Below are 21,952 nucleotides of genomic sequence, written 5' to 3' on the forward strand. Positions count from 1 at the left end.
TCTGCCAAACCCAAAGTCATGAACATTTTTTTCCTGTGTTTTCTTCTAGAAGTTTCATTTGAGTTAAATTTTGTATGTTAAGAGAGATGGGCAGGGGGATTTTTTTTTTTAAATACAGGTGTTCAGTTTTTTGAACAACCATTTATCCTTTCTGCATTTAATTGTTTTCTACCTTTGTCACAAATCAATGACCATATTTATGTGAGTCTTTCTCTAGTGTGATCTGTTGATCTATGTGTCTATCGTTCTGCCAATTACTTCTGCCTTGATTACTGTAGCTTTATATTAAGTGCAGAAATTAGAGTGAATCCTCTAAACTTCTTCTTTTTTAAATTGTTTTGACTATTCTAGTTCCTTTGCCTTTCTATATAAATTTTAGAATAAATTTGTCAACTAAAAAAAATCTGGGATTTTCATTGGGATGGCATTGCATCTACAGATCAATTTGGGGAGAATTGACATCTTAACAATATTGAATCTTTCAAGCTGTGAACATGATGTATCTCTCCATTCTTTTATTTCCTTCATTACAGTAGTCCCCCTTTATTCACAGTTTTGCTTTCTGCAGTTTCAGTTACCCACGGTCAACTGCAGTCTGAAAATATTAAATGGAAAATTCCAGAAATAAACAATTCAGAAGTTTTAAATTGCATGCCATTCTGAGTAGTGATGAAATCTCATGCTGTCCCTCTCTCTTCTGCTCTGGACATGAATCATCCCTTTGTCCAGCATATCCATGCTGTATATACTACCTACTCGTTAGTCACTTAGTAGCCAGCCCAGGTATCAGATTGACTGTCACAGTGTTGCAGTGCTTGTGTTCAGGTAACCTTCATTTTACTCAATAACGTCCCCAAAGTGCAAGAGTTGTGATACTGGCAATTCGGATATGCCAAAAAGAAGCCATAAAGTGCTTCCTTTAAGTGGAAAGGTGAATGTTCTCAACTTAAAAAGGAAAAAAAAATCTTATGGTGAGGTTGCTGTGATCTACTGTAACTTTTATTACAGTATATTGTTTTGATCTATTTTATTAGTTATTATTGTTAATCTTTTACTGTGCCTAATTTATAAATCAAACTTGATCATAGGTATGTACATTGTATAGGAGAAAACATAGTATATAGAGAGTTTGATACTATCCGCGGTTTTAGGCATCCACCGGGGGTCTTGGAATGTATCCCCCATGGATGATGGGGTCTACTGTACTGTTTTGTAGTTTTTGGCTTATAGATCTTGCACACATTTTGTTAAATTTCTAGTTAAGTGTATTCCGTGCTTCCTAGTGCCATTCTAAGTGGCATCTTTTTTAATTTCAACTTTTGATTGTTCACTAGTATGTAGAAATACAATAGATTTTTTTTTTAATAGTGAACTTAGAACTTTTCTAAACTTTCTAGTTCCTTGGCATTTTTCTGTGTAGACAGTTATGTCATCTGTGAATAGAGGCAGTTTTATTTCTTCCTTTCTGATGTATACAGGCATACCTTGGAGTATTGCAGGTTTGGTTCCAGACCACCACAATAAAGCAAATATTGCAGTAAAGTGAGTCATATGAATTTTTTGGTTTCCCAGTGCATATAAAAGTTATGTTTACACTATACTGTAGTCTTTGTTCAATAGCATTATGTCTAAAAAAATGTATGTGCCTTAATTTAAAAATATTTTATTGCTGACAAATGCTAACCATCATCTTAGCCTTCAGCAAGTCGTAATCTTTTTGCTGGTGAAATGTCATACCTTGATGTTGATGGCAGCTGACTGATCGGGTTGGTAGTTGCTGAGGGTTCTGGTAACTGTGGCAATTTTCTTAAAATAAGACAACAATGAACTTTGCTGCATCAATTGACTTTTTTTCACACACTATTTCTCTATAGCATCCAATGCTGTTTGCTAGCATTTTACCCATAGTAGAACTTTTTTCAAAATTGGAGTCAGTCCTCTCAAACCCTGCCACTACTTTATCAACTAAGTTTTTAGAATATTCTAAATCCTTTGTGGTCATTTCAACAATCTTCACAGCATCTTCACCAGGAGTAGATTCCATCTCAAGAAACCACCTTCTTTGCTCATCCTTAAGAAGCAACTCCTCATCCATTAAAGTCTTAGCATGAGATGGCAGCAATTCAGTCACATCTTCAGGCCCCACTTGTAATTCTGGTTCTCTGGCTATTTCATCTGCAGTTACTTCCTCCTCTGAAGTCTGGAATGCCTGAGTCATCCATAAGGGTTGGAATCAACTTCTTCCACACTCCTGTTAATGTTGATATTTTGCCCTTTCCCCATGAATCACGAATGTTCTTAATGGAATCTAGAATGATGAATCCTTTCCAGAAGGTTTTCAACTTACTTTGCCCAGATCCATCAACGGAATCACTATCTATGGCAGCTATAGCCTTATGACATGTATTTCTTAAATAATAAGACTTGAAAGTCGAAATTACTCCTTGATCCGTGGGCTACAGTACGATATGTGCATTATGATGTTCAGCAGTAACATCAAAGATTACTGATCACAGATCACCATAACAAATACAATGAAAAAGTTTGAAATATTGCAAGAATTACCAAAGTGTGACACAGAGACATGAAGTGAGCAAATGCTTTTGGAAAACTGGCACTGATAGACTTTCTTGACTCAGGGTTGCCACAAACCTCTAATTTGTAAAAACACAGTATCTGTGAAGCAGAATAAAACAAGGTATGCCTTTACGCTGGTTATTTTTTTTCTGCCTTATTGCACTAGCTAGGACTTCCAAGATATTGTTGAATAGGAATGGTGAACAGACATCTTTTCCACATTCCAAATTTTAGATGAAAGCATTCTGTCTTTCACCCTTAAGTATGATGTTAGCAATAGGGTTTTTGTAGATGCCCTTCATCAGGTTAAGGAAGTTGCCTTGTATTTGTATTGTGCCATTTGCTAGATTGAGGAAGAAGTTCCCTTTTATACTTAGTTTGCTGAGAGGCTTTTTTTAAAATCATGAATGGATGTTGAATTTTGCCAGTGCTCTTTTTGCAAGTATTGATTCAGGTTATCATATGAATTTTCTTAGTCTGCTGGTATGGTCAAATTTCTGGCTTTTTTGCATGTGGAACAGCCTTGCATTCCCAAGATAAATTCTACATTTTTGTGATGTATTATCTTTTATATTTTGCTGGATTGATTTGCCAACGTTATGTGAAAATAGTTGTTTCATAGTTGTTCATGAGGGATATTGGTCAGTACTTTTTTCTTAGATTTTCTAATCTGGTTTTGGTATCTGGGACAGCTATTGCCGCAAAACAAACAGTTGGGAAGTATTCCTTCCTATTGTGTTCTCTGGATGAGTTAACGTACAGTTGATGTTATTTCTTCCTTAAATGATTGTAGAATTTACCAGTGTAGCCATCTGCTCCTGTAGGTTTTTTTGTGGAAAGACTTTTAACTATAGATTCTTTAATTTTACGTAAGACTATTCAGGTTATGTATCTCTTCTTTGTTATCTTTTCGGTTTTTTGGGTAGCTTTGGTAGTTTGTATTTTTCACAGTGTTTGTCCCTTTCATCTTAAGTTGTCAAATTTATAGACATAAAATTGTTCATAATATTCCCTTATTTTAATGTTGTAGGATCTGTAATGGTGTCCCTTTTTTATTTCTGATATTGGTATTTTGTGTCTTCTCTTATTTCTTGGTCATTCTGGCTAGAGGTTTAATAATTTTATTGATCTTTTCAAAATGCCCTTTATATTCTGCTTTCTATTTCATTGATTTCTGCTCTTATTTTAATATTTCCTTTCTTCTGCTTACATTGGGTTTAAATTGCTCTTCTTTATAGTTTCTTAAGGTAGAAGCCAGATCATTCGAGACCATGGGTATAATTTGACATTATCATGTTACATTTGTTTTTCTCAGTACCTTTTCAGTTTTTAGATAAGCAGAATAAAATAAAATGCACTTAAATTAGCTAAAGTATGTTTCTTCTTACGACTATTGCCTGGTTTTGTTAGGAATTCAGGTGTGGGAAAATACTAAGTGTATTTACTATAGATCTGTATCTCATTAGCTTAGGCCAAGTAGGAAAAGATCCTGAATGTTGAGAAAACAGGATCTGATTTTCTCGATGTGTTAAAAGTGTCATACCAACTCACCATGGTAATTGTAATACTCAGGCGAGTCTGAGAATTCATGTCTAGAAGATTAGCCTAAGTTCCATTCTGTAGCTGGCCTCTTTCTAAGCTTCTGTTTTCTTTTGCCCTGAGCCAGGTACTAGCCCAGAAAAATGTCATCAGAACGTACATAGAAATAAGATGAGTATATAGTTCATAGTTGTTTGGTTTTTATACATGTTAACTGTTGTGCTGGGAACCCAGAGCTGTGTTGCCTCTGGGCCTCATCCAAGAGACACTGTGACAGAATGGGAGTCCTCAACAACTCTCCCCCCCAGGAATTGGTTTTTGAAGATTTTTAAAAATAGCCATGTCAGTGCAAGCCAAGTGACTTATGCAAAACCATAATTCACTTGACTTCATTCTCTGAGGCTGCAGAACTGTATTTTCAAATATCTCAGTCCTTTGGTATTCTGAGTTGATCCAGAATAAAATTTAGACTTTCTAGAGGATTGTCAACATACTTTTGCTGTAGAGACCCAAATAATAAATAAATATTTTAGGCCTTGCAGTCCGTAAATCTCTATCACAACTACTCAGCTCTGCAGTTGTATTGCAAAAGCAGCCATAGACAAAAGGTAGACAAATGGGTTTGGCAGTGTTCCAGTGAAACTTTATTTACAAAAATGGACAGCTAGCTGGATTTGGCCTGCAGGCCATAGTTTGCTGAGCACTGATCTGGAGCAGTGGCTCTCCAGGTTTATTGTAAAGAGGAATCACTTGGGTTATCCCCAGCTACCAGAGATTCTGATTCATTTGGTCTGGGATGGGGCCCCTAATATGCGTTTTTTAAAATGTTCCAGTTTGAAATGGAGAGCCATAGCCTCTGGCATCATATTTTTAAGAAACATTGATGGGAATGAGAAAGTCATTTTCCTTCAGGTGAGAAGTGGGCTTTTGGCAGCAGTATAAGTGAAGGAGATAATTTGAGGCTATATTCTTTTGGAAATAACCTGGAGTATAGAGACTGTATGTTGCCAAATAAGGGCAAATCCATATTCTTTGACATCTGATGGTCACTTATACGAAAAGAAACTTCGTCTCTAAAAAAAGAGTAAAAGTCCTGTAGATTAAAACTCTTAACATTTTCTTCTATTTACTGTCAAGAATAATACATGATCTGCTTTTATAGTGCCTCATTCTTCTATGTGCATTCTCAGAGGAAACTTTCTTCATTTAGAATACTAAAAACCAGGGAATGCAAATCCTATTCATTCTTCAAGGCTAAGTAATTTTTTAGTGCTCTGTTGTATACTAAGCACTATTATAGTCCCGGGAACTGAATCAGAGAACAAAAATAGGTGAGAACTCTTTGCCTCATGGATTCTCATCTCCCCATTGGTCCTCAGTTGATTAGATGAATGTATACCTTGGGTAGTTGTCTACCCTGTCTCCTACTGTATTATAACATTCTTAAGAGTAGGAATTTTTTTTTTTAAGATTTTTAAATTTTTTCCTTTTTCTCCCCAAAGCCCCCCCAGTACATAGTTGTATATTCTTTGTTGTGGGTCCTTCTAATTGTGGCATGTGGGACGCCGCCTCAGCGTGGTTTGATGAGCAGTGCCATGTCCACGCCCAGGATTCGAACCAACGAAACACTGGGCCGCCTGCAGCAGAGCGCGTGAACTTAACCACTTGGCCACGGGGCCAGCCCCAAGAGTCGGAATTCTTAATCAATTTTATATTCCCTTAGTGCTTGGTACTTAATTACGCCCAGGAAAACTTAATTTCCTAGGAGGCCAACCTATTCTGCAGAGTCGCTCTTTGAAGGTCTGTACTACCATTGTCCCATAGCAATATAATGCAAACCATATGTGTAATATAAAATTTTATAGTCTTCACATTAAAAAATGTAAAATATTGGTAAAATTAATTTTATAATCTTACTTGACTCGTAATCGAAAATATTGTCATTTTCAACATGTGATCAACATTTAGAAGTTGATATGCAGTCATATATTGCTTAATGATGCGAACATGTTCTGAGAAATGTGTTGTTAGGCAATTTCATCATTGTGTGAACATCAAAGTGTACTTAAACAAACCTAGATGGTGTATCCTACTACATACCTAGGCTATATGTACTACTAATTATATGCGATCACCATCATATATGTGGTCCATCATTGACCGAAACTTTGTTATGTGGCACATGACTTTACTTTTTTATTCATGCTGAGTCCTATAAAACCAATGCACATTTTACGATTTCAGCACATTTCAAGTTAAGACTAGCCACATTTAAAGTGCTCAGTAGTCATGTGTCTAATGGCTGTCATATTGGCAGTGCAGATCTATAGCTTGAGATCCAGAGGGTCCTATGTTTCACTCCTCCTGCCACTGCAACATACCACCCACACTTTCTTTAGTTTCAGATATTCTCTTAGAAAATGCACTTTTTTTATAATCCTTTAAGAAATGAAGTAAATACTCAGGAATGAACTGGTCATCTCTACTTTTTAATTTTCTGAAAAAGAATTATGTAAAAGATTAAATGAGTGTGTACTAAAGACTTAAATAGTGAAAGTATGTTGAAAGCAAAGAAGCTAGTTAAGAGATAATCTAAGTTTGAGCAGCTAAGTGTTTCAACAAGGGAGATGGTTGAATAAGAAGTAAACTTGGACCAAGGTTGCCAAGACAATGCAGTGGCGGAAAGAATAGTCTTTTTAACTGATGGTGCTGAGACAACTGGTTAACCATATGCAAAATAATGAATTTTGACGCCTACCTCACATCATGTACAAAAATTAACTTAAAATGGATCATAGACCTAAATGTAAGAACCAAAACTGTAAATCTCAGAAGAAAACACGGAAATAAATCTTCATGACCTTGGGTTAGGCAATGGTTTTTTAGATATGATGTCAAAAACACAAACAACAAAAGAGGAAACAGATAAATTGGACTGCATCAAAATTTAAAACTTTTGTATTTCAAAGGACACTATGAAGAAAGTAAAAAGATAACCCACAAAGTGGGAGAAGATATTTGTACATCATATGTCTGATAAGGGATTTGTATCCAGAATATGTGAAAACTCTTATAACTCAACAATGAAAAGACAAATAATTCACTTGAAAAAGGGACAAAGGATTTGAATCGATGTTTCTCTGAAGAAGATAGAGAAATATCCAATAAGCATGTGAAAAGATGCTCAGTATCATTAGCCATCAGGGAAATATATATCCACAGTGAGATACCGTCACACCCACTAGAATGGCTATAATCACAAAGACAGACAATAACAAAGTGTTGGTGAGGATGTGGATGTTGGCTGGTGAAATGTAAAATGGTACAGCTGCTGAGGGAAACAGGGTTCCTCAAAAGTTAAACAGGGGCCGGCCTGGTGGCGCAGCAGTTAAGTGTGCATGTTCTGCTTCCGCGGCCCGGGGTTTGCCAGTTTGGATCCCGGGTGCAGACATGGCACCGCTTGCCAAGCTATGCTGTGGCAGGCGTCCCACATATAAAAAAGGTAGAGGAAGATGGTCACCGATGTTAGCTCAGGGCCAGTCTTCCTCAGCAAAAAGAGGATTGGTGGCAGATATTAGCTCAGGGATAATCTTCCAAAAAAAGAAAGTAAAACATAGAGTTACCTTGTGATCTGGCAGCATTTCCACTCCTGGGTATATACCCAAGAGAGATGAAAACAAAAATCCACACAGTAACTTAGGCGGGAATGTTAATAGCAGCATTTTTCATAATAGCTAGAAAATGGAAATGACCCAAATGCCCATCAGCTGATCAATAATAAACAAAATGTGGTATATCCATATTGTTAGTGCCGTCAAGTCAGTTCCAATTCCTGTGTACAGCAGAGTGGACCCTGCTTGTTCTTTTTGCACCACTGTCTCACCTTCCAGCACTGCTATTCATAAAGTTGTCATGGCCAGTTTTTCTGGAAGTTGTGGCCAGGTCCTTCTGTAACCAGATATGTATTTGCACATATAAATAAATAAGATCATACTATACTACTTCAAAAGCAATTCCTGCACTACTGTAATAAAAAATAATTATCTTAGATATTTTCTCATGTAAACATACAAAAATCAACTATCTTTTGACACACACAATTTTTATGGTAAAGATATATGAGAAAAAGCAGAATATTTTCCATTACTTTTGAAAATCCTTCAGAAAGGCACCTTAGGCACATTAGTCTTTTATTAAGTCCAGTACAGAGCGTGCGATTAACTCAGAATAATAATACTTCTACCATTATCCATATTGATTACTGAAAACAGTATTAAAATTTTTTTACACATGCTATCCCTATTCCTTGCACCTTTTTCAAAAATGATTTTACTACATCTAGATCATATGGCTATTATATAATTTAATCCTTTTACCCTTTAATTCTCATTTAATCTTAGTATTATAAGTAGGTATATATTTAATGCTTATCACTAGTCCTTTCCATGTGTCTCTTGTCATTTTTTTAATTAAAGTCATAATAGTTTATAACATTGTGAAATTTCAGTTGTACATTATTATTTATCAGTCACCATACATATGTGCCCCTTCATCCCTTGTGCCCACCTCCCAACCCTCTTCCCCTCTGGTAACCACTAAACTGTTCTCTTTGTCCTTGTGTTAATCTTCCACACATGAGTGAAATCATATGATGTTTATCTTGCTCTGTCTGGTTTGTTTTGCCTAACCTAATACCCTCAAGGTCCATCCACGTTGTTGTGAATGAAACGATTTTGTCCTTTTTATGGCTGAGTAGTATGCCATTCCACATCTTTATCCACTCATCAGGCAGTAGGCACTTTCACTTCACTTCTTGGTGATTGTGAATGATGCTGCAATGAACATAAGGGTGCATAAGTCTCTTTGAATTGTTGATTTCACTTTCTTTGGGTAAATACCCAGTAGTGGGATAGCTGGGTCATATGGTGTTTCTATTTGTAATTTTTTGAGAAATCTATATACTGTTTTCCATAGTGGCTGCACCAGTTTGCATTCCCACCAGTAGTGTATGACGGTTCTCTTTTTCTCAACATCCTCTCTAATGTTTATCTTTTGTCTTGGTGATTATAGCCATCCTAATGGGTGTAAGGTGATATCTTAGTGTAGTTTCGATTTGCATTTCCCTGATGATTAGTGATGTTGAACATCTTTTCATGTGCCTATTGGCCATCTGTATGTTTTCTTTGGAAAATGTCTGTTCATATCCTCTGCCCATTTTTTGGTCAGGTTGTTTCTTTTTTGTTGTTGTTCAGTTGTGTGAGTTCTTTATGTATTTTGGAGATTTACCTCTTGCCAGACATATGATTTGTAAATGTTTTCTCCCAATTGGTGAGTTGTCTTTTTGTTGGGATCCTGGTTTCCTTTGCCTTGCAGAAGCTCTTTAGTCTGCTGAAGTCCTGCTTGTTTATTTTTTCTTTTGTTTCCCTTGCCTGAGTAGACATGGTATTCAGAAAGATCCTTCTAAGACCAATGTCAAAGAGCGTATTACCTATATTTTCATCTAGTAATTTTATGGTTTCAGGTCTTACTTTTAAATCTCTGATCCATTTTGAGTTAATTTTTGTGTATGATGAAAGATACTGGTCTATTTTTCATTCTTCTGCACTTGGCTGTCCAGTTTTCCCAACACGATTTATTGAAGAGACTTTCCTTTCTCCATGTTAGCTCGTTTGTCAAAGATTAGTTGTCCGTAGATGTGTGGTTTCATTTCTGAGCTTTCAGTTCTGTTCCATTGATCTGTGTGTCTCTTTTTGTGCCAGTACCATGCTGTTTTGATTATTGTAGCTTTGTAGTATATTATGATGTCAGGGATTGTGATTCCTCCAGCTTTGTTCCTTTTTCTCAGGATTGCTCTAGCTATTCAGGGTGTCTTGTTGCCCCATATGAATTTTAGGATTCTTTGTTCTATGTCTGTGAAGAATGTCATTGGGATTCTGATTGGAATTGCATTGAATCTGTAGATTGCTTTAGGTAGTCTTGACATTTTAACTATATTTATCCTTCCAATCCATGTGCATGGAATATCTTTCCATTTCTTTATGTCATCATTGATTTCTTCCAATACTGTCTTATAGTTTTCATTGTATAGGTCTTTTACCTCCTTGGTTAAATTTATTCCTAGATGTTTTATTCTTTTTGTTGCGATTGTAAGTGGGATTATATTCTTTAGTTCTCTTTCAGTTAGTTCGTTATTAGAGTATAAAAATGCAACTGATTTTTGTAGGTTGATTTCTACCCTGCAACTTTGCTGTCATTGATTATTTCTAGTAGTTTTCCAATGGATTCTTTACCGTCTTCTATATATAAAATCATGTTGTCTGCAAACAGCAAGAGTTTCACTTATTCATTGCCTATTTGGACTCCTTTTGTTTCTTTTTCTTGCCTGATTTGTCTGGCCAGAACCTCCAGTACTATGTTGAATAAGAGACAAGAGTGGGCACCCTTGTCTTTTTCCTGTTCTCAGAGGGATGGTTTTCAGTTTTTCACCATTGAATATGATGTTGGTTGTGGGTTTGTCATATATAGCCTTTATTATGTTGAAGTAGTTTTCTTCTGTATCCATTTTGTTGAGAGTTTTTATCATAAATGAATGTTGGATCCTGTCAAATGCTTTCTCTGCATCTATTGAGATTATCATGTGGTTTTTATTCCTCATTTTTTTCATGTGATATATTACATTGTTCGATTTGCGAATATTGAACCATCCCTCTGTCCCTGGTATAAACCCCACTTGATCATGATGTATGATCTTTTTAATGTATTTCTGTGTTCCGTTTGCCAATATTTTGTTGAGGATTTTTGCATCTATGTTTATCAGCGATATTAGCCTGTCATTTTTCTTCTGTGTGTTGTCCTTGTCTGGCTTTGGTATCAGGGTGATGTTGGGCTCTTAGAATGTGTTAGGAAGTTTTCTGCCTTCCTCTATTCTCTGTAATAGTTTGAGAAGGATGGGTATTAAATCTTTGAATGTTTGGTAGAATTCTCCGGAGAAGCCCTCTAGTTGCTGGACTTTTATTTTTTGGGGATGTTTTGAGTACTGTTTTAATCTGTTTACTTGTAATTAGTCTGTTCAGATTTGCTGTTTCTTCTTGGTTTGGTTTTGGGACACTGTATGAATCTAAGAATTTAGATTCCATTTCTTCTAGATTGTCCAGTTTGTTGGCATATAGCTTTTCATAGTATTTTCTTATAATCCTTTGTATGTCTGTGGTATCCATTTTAATTGCTCCTCTTTTATCTGTAGTTTTATTTATTTGAGTCTTCTCTCTTGTTTTCGTAGTCTGGCTAAGGGTTTCTCAATTGTGTTATCTTCTCAAAGAACCAGCTCTTTGTTTCATTGATCCTTTCTACTGTTTTGTGTGTGTGTGTGTGTGTGTGTGTGTCAATTTCCTATTTTTCTGCTCTAATTTTTATTATTTTCCTCCTGGTGATTTTGGGCTTTGTTCTTTTTCTAATTCTGGTAGTTGTAGTTTGATTGTTCATTTGAGATTTTTCTTGTTTCTTAAGGTGAGCCTCTATTACTATGAATTTACCTCTTCTGACTGCTTTTGCTGCATCCCATATGAGTTGGTATGGTGTGTTTTCATTTTCATTTGTCTCCAGATATTTTTTGATGTCTCCTTTAATTTCTTCAGTGATTCATTTCTTGTTCAGTAGCATGTTGTTTAGTCTCCACGTATGTCACTTTCCCAGTTTTTTTTCTTGTAGTTGAGTTTTTGTTTCATAGCATTATGGTTGGAAAAGGTACTTGATATGATTTCAGTGTTAAATTTATTGATGCTTGCCTTGTTTCCCAGCATATAGTCTGTCCTTGAGAATGTTTCATGTGCACTTGAGAAAAATGTGTATTCTACTGTTTTTCAGTGGAGAGTTGTATATATATCTATTAAGTCTATCTGGTCTAGGTTTTCATTTAAATCCACTATTTTCTTGTTGACTTTCTGTCTGGATAATCTATCCATTGATAGAAGTGGGATGTTAATGTCCTCTACTATTATTGTGTTGTTAATATCTCCTTTTAGGTTTGTTAGTAGGTGCTTTATGTACTTTGGTGCTCCTGTGTTGGTTGCATATATATTTATAGTGTTATGTCTTCTTGGTGGAGTGTCCCTTTTATCATTATGTACTGCCCCTCTCTGTCTCTTAATACCTGTTTTGTCTTGAAGTCTACATTGTCTGATAGAAGTATGGCAACACCTGGTTTCTTTTGTCTGCCATTCAGTTGGAGTATCATCTTCCATCCCTTCTCTCTTAGCCTGTGTTTGTCTTTAGAGCTGAGATGTGTTTCCTGGAGGCAGCATATTGCTGGGTCTTGTTTTTTAATATATCCCACCACTCTGTATCTTGTGATTGAAGAATTCAGTTCTTTTACATCTAGAGTGATATATGAGGGCTTAATACTGCCATTTTATTGCTCTTTTTCCAGTTCTGCATTTCCCCTGTTTCCTGTCCTGTGTATTTCAGACTACCAGTTCAGTTTGGTAGTTCTCTATGATGGTTTTGTTAGTTTTCTCTTTATCATTTATGTCTCTCTTCTGATTATTTGTTTAGTGTTTACCATGAAGTTTGTATAAAAAATCTGATCAATGAGATAGTCCATTTTCTGCTAACCTCTTATTTCCTTAGACTAAGGTATGAGAGCCTTCAGCATTTCTTATAGGGGGTGTCTCCTGGCAATGAACTCCCTTAGCTTTTGTTTATCTGGGAAAGGTTTTATTTCTCCATCATATCTGAAGGATATTTTCATTGGATAGATTATTTTTGCCTGAAGGTTTTTGTCTTTCAGAACTTTGAGTATACATTCTATTCTCTCCTAGACTTTAAGGTTTCTACTGAGAAATCCACTGAAAACCTGATAGGATTTCCTTTGTAATTTATTTTCTTCTGCCTTGCTGCCCGTAATATTTTTTCTTTGTCATTGACTTTTCCTAGCTTTACTACTATATGCCTTGGGGAATGTCTTTTTACATTGATATAATTAGGAGATCTGTTAGCTTCTTTCACTTATATTTCCAGCTCCTTCCTCAGGTTTGGGAAGTTCTCAGCTATTCTTTCGTGGAATAAGCTTTCTGCTCCATTCTCCCTCTCTTCTCTTGAATACTTATAATCCTTATGTTGCATTTCCTAATTGAGTCAGATATTTCTCGGAGAATTTCTTCATTTCTTTTTAGTCTTAGTTCTCTCTCCTCCTCCACCTGAACCATTTCTGTATTTCTGTGCTCTAGACTGCTGATTCTCCTCTATAGTATCAGCTCTGTTCAGGGAGTCCAGATTTTTCTTTATCTCATTCATTGTGTTTTTCATCTCCAACATTTCTGATTGGTTTTTCTTTATAGTTTCAATCTCTTTTATGAAGGTGCTGATTTCGTTGAACTGTCTATCTGTATTTTCTTATAACTTGTTGAATTTTCTTATGATAGCTATTTTGGATTCTCATCATTTAGATTATAAATTTCTCTGCCTTCAAGAGTGATTTGGGTTCTTATCATTCTCCTTTTGGTCTGGAGTATTAAAATATTTTTTTCATATTGTTTGATGACATGGGTTTGTGTCTCCGCATAGTGATAATGTTTGGTCACAGCTTCCACCTGCTGCCACTGGGTGGGGGTCAAGAGCTCTGTATTCTGAGCCCACCTCAACCCTGGCTCACTTGCTCACAGCTGCTGCTTTTCTATCATCTGCGCAGGTGCTCTGGCCAACCACCTGAACTGCAGTGCTGGGCTAGGGTGAGTGGTGCTTTCTTTTGCCTGCGCAATCCTAGAGGCGTTCTTGCTCTGCCCTGACTGTCTGCTCTCCCAGGGTGCTGACTTGATTAAGACACCCCAGCAATTGCTTAGTCACCTCTGTGTGGAGCTTTCCCTCAGGCTGTGAGATAACTTGGAGAGCAAAGGTGTCCGCACAGAGGGCTGCCCCCACCCCCATCCTCTCACAATCTCACACGGTTCTACGCCGAGTCACTGCCATTGAGGGAGTAGGAGGAGATCCATTTACCTCCTTCTACTTCCTCTGGGGAATCCAGCACCTCCACCTTCAGATGTATGGCCATGTGGGTCTCTCAGACGTCTTTTGTGTTGTGTGAATGTCCTCTGTTGGTATATGAATGTCTTTTTCTTTGTGTCTTAGAAGGGAGAGTCTAAGGGAAGACCTCACTCTGCCATGGTGCTGACATCACCTCCTTGTCCATTGTCTTTTTGATGGTCAGAAGGTCATTTTCTGTTAGATTGCTTAGGGAGATGACCATGAAAACAATATTCCTTCTGTTCTTGTGTGTTTAGTGGTTTATCTATGTCCTTTTATACTTGAAGGTCAGTTTTACTGGATATAAAATCCGTGGCTCGCTGTTTCCCTTAACTGTGTTATCTTTGGCGTAATGTGTTGCTATCCAATTGTGAAGATAATCTCATTGACTTGTCTTTATAAGTTATGAGCTCTTTTTGCCTACATGGCAATGAATCTTTTTCCTTAAAATATAGTCATTTTATTTGAATGCATGTTGATATTAGTCCCTCTGATGTAGTATTCTCAGATGACTCTCAGATAATTCTGATTTGGACAATACTGTCTCCTTTGAGTAGGTTGTTTCAATTTTTAAAAATCAGGAAAATTCTATTTTTTTTTTCTTTTTTTTCCCAAAGCCCCCAATACATAGTTGTGGTTTTTCGGTTTTTTTTTTTTTTTGAGGAAGATTAGCCCTGAGCTAACCACTGCCAATCCTCCTCATTTTGCTGAGGATAGCTGGCCCTGAGCTAACATCCATGCCCATCTTCCTCTACTTTATACATGGGATGCCTACCACAGCACGGCTTTTGCCAAGTGGTGCCATGTCTGCACCCGGCATCCGAACTGGTGAACCCTGGGCCACTGAGAAGTGGAACGTGTGAACTTAACCGCTGCGCCACTGGGCCGGCCCCAGTAGTTGTGTGTCCTTCCAGTTGCGGCATGTGGGATGCCACCTCAGCATGGCTTGACAAGTGGTGCCATGTCCATGCCCAGGATTCAAACTGGCAAAACCCTGGACCTCCAAAGCAGAGTGCGCAGACTTAACTGCTCAGCCACGGGGCCGGCCCCCAGGAAAATTCTTTTTTGTTTAATTATAGTTTTTACTGTTCTTCTGGTTTAGTTTTTAAGGGACTCCTTCTATCCATATGTTGTATCTCTTTTGCTTATCTTCATTACTTGTAGTTTTCTCGCAAATCCTTTCTCAAAAATCTGTATCAATATCATTTTCGTTTTTAAAAAGATTTCACCTTTTCACTCTCTGTTTCTCTTATGGTATTGTTATGTTTGTTTGGTGGTGTGCTCCTGTCTGAAATGTCTTTTTAAAAGTTCTAACTAGCTCTTGAATTCTGTCAACTTCATTTCTGAATTTTTCTCATTCTTATTTGTGTTCTTTCATGTCTTGTGTATTTTCTTAATGCCTTTTTGCTTGTTTTGTAATAGTAACAGTTTTGATCTTTTTCTGAGCACTCTTTCTGGCATGATTTTCATCTTCTGTAGGGATCTACTCTGCTGCTCATCTTTAATAGTAATTTTGTGACGGACTTGGTCCCTTTTTTTTTTTTGGTCGTTTTTATGTGAAATTCACTTTTTTTGAGCTGTTAGAAATTGGCTTAGTTTTCTCATGCGTGTCCATGCATTCATGTGCTCAAAAGTGTGACTCTTTCTTTCTGAGACTTTCTAGCTCTGTGCCTTTTGCACAGTTTAATCTAGACCTTCTCTTTCCTTTGTCTCTTTTGTTCCTGTCCTACCAGAAACAGGTGTGATTCCACTGCCAGCAGTTTTTCTGCAGTGTGGGCACTGTCCTAGAAAGGCCTGGCAGGTCAGTGTTGAGAATTCCTAGGGGGTACACTGTTCCAGCCAATTCAGGTTCTACTGCAGGCTCCTTTCTTTCACCCACTGTTGGAGTAGGCAAAATCCCTCCCAGTTTTAGCTGCTGTTCTCAGATTGTCCTGCCATTCTTTCCAGTGAATACCTATGGATTATTTGGGGGCTCCTGAGGTCTTAGTGTGTCAGACAGTGGCTTGCTTTCATCCCATGTAAGTGCTGGGAACACACAAGTCTCACAGTTGCTCATCCCCACCTGCTTGCATTTTTCACCTTGAAGGGGATACATTGGTTACTTGGTTTCGTTGTGAATGACCATTGGTTTTTTGGCTTGTTGTGTAGCTACCCTGCTTGTTTTTATTTGGAAATTCAGTAAGATCTAAATTCATGCTACTACCATAGCTGCTAATTTTTCTAGAAATATTGAGTTTTTAGTGTTAGTTTAAAAAAGACAGCTCTATAATGGAGAATTGAATTAAAATTAAATTGGATAATCAATCAAATACTTATTTTATTGCACTAACGTTGATGAACCACTTTGTGTTAGACCCTTACAGGGTTGTACTTAGCTGGAATATGTAAATAGATATGTGAATCCCTTCCAAATGGGGCCTCGATACTCATCCTATTTACAATGTCATGTGTTAAATAGCAGAAGTGTGTGCATGTGCTCTGGGAGCATACAGGATGGGCCACTTCTACCTCTGGAAAGTAGATTGATTTTATGAATGAGAAGACATTGAACCCAGACTTTGAAGGATGAGCTAATGCTTACAAGACTGATGAAGTGCCAAAGGAAATCCTAGACAGAGAGGAGATGCGAAATCCTGGAGTTTGCTACTGCATGGCATGCTTAAGTAGTTAAATGTGTTTAGAGCAAAGACTAGGGTACTGAGAAGCAAGTTTGGAGTCGTCTTTCAGGATATTGCATACTAAGGAATTTGGACCTGTGGGCAGTAAAATGACAGGATTAGGTTAGTTTTAGAGTGATAACCCTTCAGACATGGTGGAGGATAAATTGTAGTGCAGTGGAGGTAAGAAATCTCTTGAAAAGGCCAAATCAGACAATGGTGAATGTACAGGGAAGGGAAAGTGTGGAATGTTTGAACTCTTTGAAGTTTTTGATGACCACCCTGGTCTGCTGTTCACATAGCATTTAAGACTGTGGTTTTGAGCCCCGGCTGCCCGTTATAATCACTTTGGGGCTTAAAAAAAAAATGCTTGCCATCTGCTCTCCTCCAGTCTTATTTAAAACCAGGGGTTCGGACAACAGCAAGCATTTTTGAAACTGTTCCCAAGTGATTCTCATCTATAGCCAGGATTGGGAATCACAGACTCCTTGGGTAATCGTTAAATAATTGAACTCTAGCAAGCACTGCTCCAGCAGGATTACATGCCCTTCTAAGTGCCGGAGCTGCATGGAAGCAGTGGTCCAGGCCGGGTTTTAGGTCCTGGCTCACCGCACCCAAAACCACACTTATTTGTTCACAAATAAATCTTAAGAAAATATCTTCTCATCTTTGCCTTTCTCATTAAAAGTTCCTGATGTTTTCAACATTTCTTTAATACTTTTATGTTTTTAATTTTTAAATAAAAGTTCTCAAGCAAAGACGTAAATGCACCATATAAATGTATATAGGGTAAAAGATTAGTCCCAGCCTCTTGCAAGGAGGGAAAAAAAAGGCAAAAGAATAACATCCTCCCAACTGTGCTGGAGGTAACCCTTGGGCATTTTGTTTTTTTCCAGTATTTACAAACAATCCCCAGTGAATAACTATGTGCATATGTATTTTCATATTGTTGGTAATGTACAGTCGTGTAGCTTAACAACAGGGATATTTTCTGAGACATGCATTATTACGCATTTCATCGTTGTGTGAACATCATAGAATGTACTTACACAACCATAGATGGTATAGCCTACCACACACCTAGGCTATATGGTATTAATCTTAACGGACCTCTGTCGTATCTGCAGTTCGTCGTTGACCAAAACATTGTTATGCGGCACATGACTGTGTATGTATCTTCAGGGTACAGTCCTAGAAATTGGTTTCCTCTGTCAAAAGATAAGTGCTTTGTAATTTTGTTAGATGTTGCCAAATTCCTCTCCTAAAGAGTTGTAGCACTTTGCGTGCCCATCCTCAGTGTGTAATAAGAGTGCCTATTTCTCTACGGCCTCCCCAGCAAAGTGTGTCATGCTTTAATTTTTACCATTCTGTGTGGTTTTAATTGCATTTCCCTGATTATGAGTTTTAACATCTCATATATCTTTTGTAAGTTGTCTGTTTTGTTGGGTTTTTTGTTCTTTTTTCCCGTTTTTCAGTGGTTCCTAATATCAGTGTTGTCAAACTATGGGCTGAGGACCCCAGAAGGTCTCTGAAATCTTTTATGCTCTAGGGCAGACTATTTTCATAACAATACCAAAGTGTTGTTTATCCTTTTCACTGTGTTCATATTTGTAGTGAAGGTGCAGAAAACAGTGGTGGGTAAAACTGGCACAATAGCCCAAAAGGTAATGGTATCAAACCTTGCTAGTAGTCACTGACGCATTTTCACAGTTTATAAGAACAGTTTCAGTTTTGCTTTGGAATGACTCAAAGCAATAAAAATTGTTTTGCCACATCTCAGGTTTTGAATACAGATCTTTTTTAATAATCTTTGTATTGAAATGAGAAATATGCATAAGATACTTCTGCTTTATACTGAAGTACTTGTATGTTTGAATTGGTAGCTCAACTAGCTGCGTATTTGTGTGTATGTCTGTGGGTGCAACACCATTTTTACTTGAAGGAATGTATAGTCTCTAGACTTGAGTGTTTGATACTTCTCTCAAATGAATGAGTACCTGTTGCTTCAAGGAAAACCACTCTGATAGTATTTGTTGCCGATGAAGAAAATTGAATTTTAAAACAAATATTAAAATTCAGAAAACTTTTATCTGCCACCATGAGCTCAACAGCTTTTTAGTACTTAAAGACTTTGATGAGATTGGTGGTAATATTAACACACGAGTTTTTAAAAAGTATTGTGTAGTGAAATGTGTCATCATTTGAAAGATTTGCCTAAATATTTTCCAAATGACCAAGGCATGCTATTATAAAATCATGATGGATTAAATATCCATTCAAAGTGTAAAATAGGCCAATGGATATTCATGTAACAGAGTACAGAAAGTTCACTGATTTGGTTTCAGAGCGCACACTGCAGCTGTCCGTTAAGAAACTACCACTTATCAAGTTTTGATATAAAATCCAACATGAATATCCGTAATTACCTAAAAAGGCTACTAAAATGACTTTTCTCTTTTTCAACCACATATGTGTGTAAAGCTGGATTTTCTTCATGTACCACAAAAACCAACATATTACAGCAGATTGAATGCATGTTCTGGAAAATTGAACTCTTTTCTTTTTTTCTCAGTAGTGCATGTTGGATTTTGTCAAAGGCCTTCCCAGGGTTATGGATATAATCATAGAACTTTTTTCTTTAGATTTATTAATAGGGTGTATTATACTAGTGGCTTTCCTAATACACTAATCTTGATTCTTGGAATAAATCCTTTTGTCGTGGAGTATTTGTGTGGTCTTGGCCTTTGTTTGTTCTTTTTTTCTTTAGTACTTTTGCATAGATATACGTAAATGATGTTGAGCTTTAATATTTGGGGGGGGCTCTGTCTTTATCATGGACACTCATTGTCAGATTTAGCTATCAATCTTGTAGTTGCTTCATAGAAAGTTCAGAAACTTTCATTTTCAGTGCTCTGGAACAATTTATGGAACATCGAAGCTCTCTAGATATTGATGTTTTAGTAGAATTCCCCTGTGAAATCATCTGTGCCTAGTGCTTTTTTTGTCGAATAATTTCCTCATAACTTTCTCTGTTTCTTCAGGTTGTTTAAATTTTTTATTTCTAATAGAGTCAGTTCAGTAATCTGTATTTCCCTAGGAAGTTATCTGGTTCACCTAGGTTTCCAAATTTATTTGAATTAGCTTTGTAAATTAGTCGTGTTCTAATTCTGTGCTCAGAGTTATTTCTTTCTAATCATTTCTTATTTTTGAAATTTTAGGCTTGCTTCTAGGTACTTTGAAATTTGGATATTCTCTTGTCTTCAAGTTATACTGAGAGTATGGTTTTGTGTAGTAATTTGTTCTTTTTCTATTATTTTGAGGGGATATATAGGAAGACACAGATTCAGGCAGTTGGCATTGTCTTTGCTACCCAGATGTTTTCCTGTTTGTTTTTTTCCCCACATTAACCCTTTTTTTGCCTTAGGTTTTTTGCAATATAATTAACATATCATACAATTCACCCTTTAAAGTGTACAATTTAATGGTGGTATATTCATAGTTGTATGACCATCACCAGAGACACAGAAATACAGTGAAATACTGTACTTGTAAGCCCTCCCTCCCCAATCTCTCCATCCCTTCCCACCTCTGACTCTAGACAACCACTACTCTACTTTTTGTCTCTATAGATTTGTCTTTTCTAAACATTTCATATAAATGGAGTTGTACTGTTATATAGTCTTTTATGACTGGCTTCTTTCGCTTAGCATAATGTTTTCAAAGTTCATCCATTTTGTAGCATATATCAGTATTTAATTTCTTTTTATTGCAAATAACATTCCATTGTATGGATACACCACATTTTATTTATCCACTTAGCAGTTGATGGACATTTGGATTGTTTCCACTTTTAGGGCTATTATAAATGATGATGCTGTGAACATTTAGGTATAAGTCTTCATATGGACAGATGTTTTCATTTTTCTTAGGTATATACCAAGGAGTGGAATTGCTGGTGTTTATTCTTTTTTTAGGAAGAGTTTTTCTTTCTTATTTTTCTTTTGCCGCTTCAGTAGGCTTTGAGGTGAGAGGTAAGGTCATGACGTATGCTCAGTCTGTGGTGGACATGGTCCCCTCTGTTGTGGACTGGACAGCTTTTATCCTGAAGTGGTTTGGATTGTAGAGCAATGTGTGGAGAGTAGTATAATGTTATAGGAAAACACACTCCTCTGATTTAGTGATTCTGGAGCCCTAGGAGAATATTTGATGGTTCTTTAGACAACTCTGAATATTTTATTTGATTTCCTTTCTAGGGAATGGTGTGAGTTTCTTTGAGATAGGTAATTTTTTTAAAACTTGGAAATATTTTGAATTTGTTCTGTACTTGGCTGTCCTTAGTCATTGTGGTAAAGATTTGCAGCTCATTTAGATGTATATAGTTTATTATATTTTCCTTTAATTAAAAATATTTTTTAAAATGTTTGCAATGTGCATAAGACATTATAGTGTACTACTTCTAAAGAGATTTTTAGCATAACTGAAGGAAGTTGAAATAACATTTAATTTTCACAGCTATTGATATTTTTTCATGTAAAATGGCACCCAGTATATATGCTAATTAGTCTGTCATTCTAAAAATTAGTTGCCAGTGTTTGTGATGATGACACTGGGGCACTGCCAGTCCCCTCAGGAACCCTTCTGATAATCAAAAATAAGCTCAGGATTTCAGTGTTCAGAATTTTTAAATATATTCTGGTTCTTATAGAATGTTCATGTAATTGGCAGTTTTTAATATTCTGTTATGCCTAGCATCTAATTTATTAGAGCATGCATTCCCATACCAGCATAGATCATTCTAACATGTAACCGTGCAAGCGAGTGAGTATTTGGATCACAGAGGTGATAAGATTGTCATTTTTTGTATTTTAACTTTTTTAGATTATGGTTATAACATAATGAACAGTTATTTTTCTCAATAGCAACATTTTACTATAATTGTAACTTTAGGCTCCTGGATTTGGATTTGGAATCGCAATATCTGGTGGAAGAGATAATCCTCATTTTCAGAGTGGAGAAACTTCAATAGTAATTTCAGATGTGCTGAAAGGAGGACCCGCTGAAGGACAGCTACAGTAAGTGTGTTTCTTCTCGTAGGCACCTGTGTTGCAAGCACTGTTGCTACCCTCTGTCACTGGCATCCTGTACTAGGGACTTCTTTACAC

At 36.7% G+C, this 21,952-nt stretch overlaps 1 protein-coding gene across 23 annotated transcripts in view; it reads left to right on the forward strand.

Moving 5' to 3' along the window:
* The window catches only part of TJP1 (tight junction protein 1), a 236,068-nt gene that overhangs the window by 153,210 nt on the left and 60,906 nt on the right, over window positions 1-21,952 (forward strand). For all 23 annotated transcript variants that reach the window (XM_023651569.2, XM_023651557.2, XM_023651558.2 and 20 more), the window contains one exon: window positions 21,738-21,862. In XM_023651569.2, coding sequence (XP_023507337.2) covers window positions 21,738-21,862 — 125 coding nt within the window. The remainder of the gene's footprint in view (window positions 1-21,737; window positions 21,863-21,952) is intronic.

The sequence above is a fragment of the Equus caballus genome, chromosome 1, assembly GCF_041296265.1.
Source record: "Equus caballus isolate H_3958 breed thoroughbred chromosome 1, TB-T2T, whole genome shotgun sequence".
Classification (NCBI taxonomy): domain Eukaryota; kingdom Metazoa; phylum Chordata; class Mammalia; order Perissodactyla; family Equidae; genus Equus; species Equus caballus.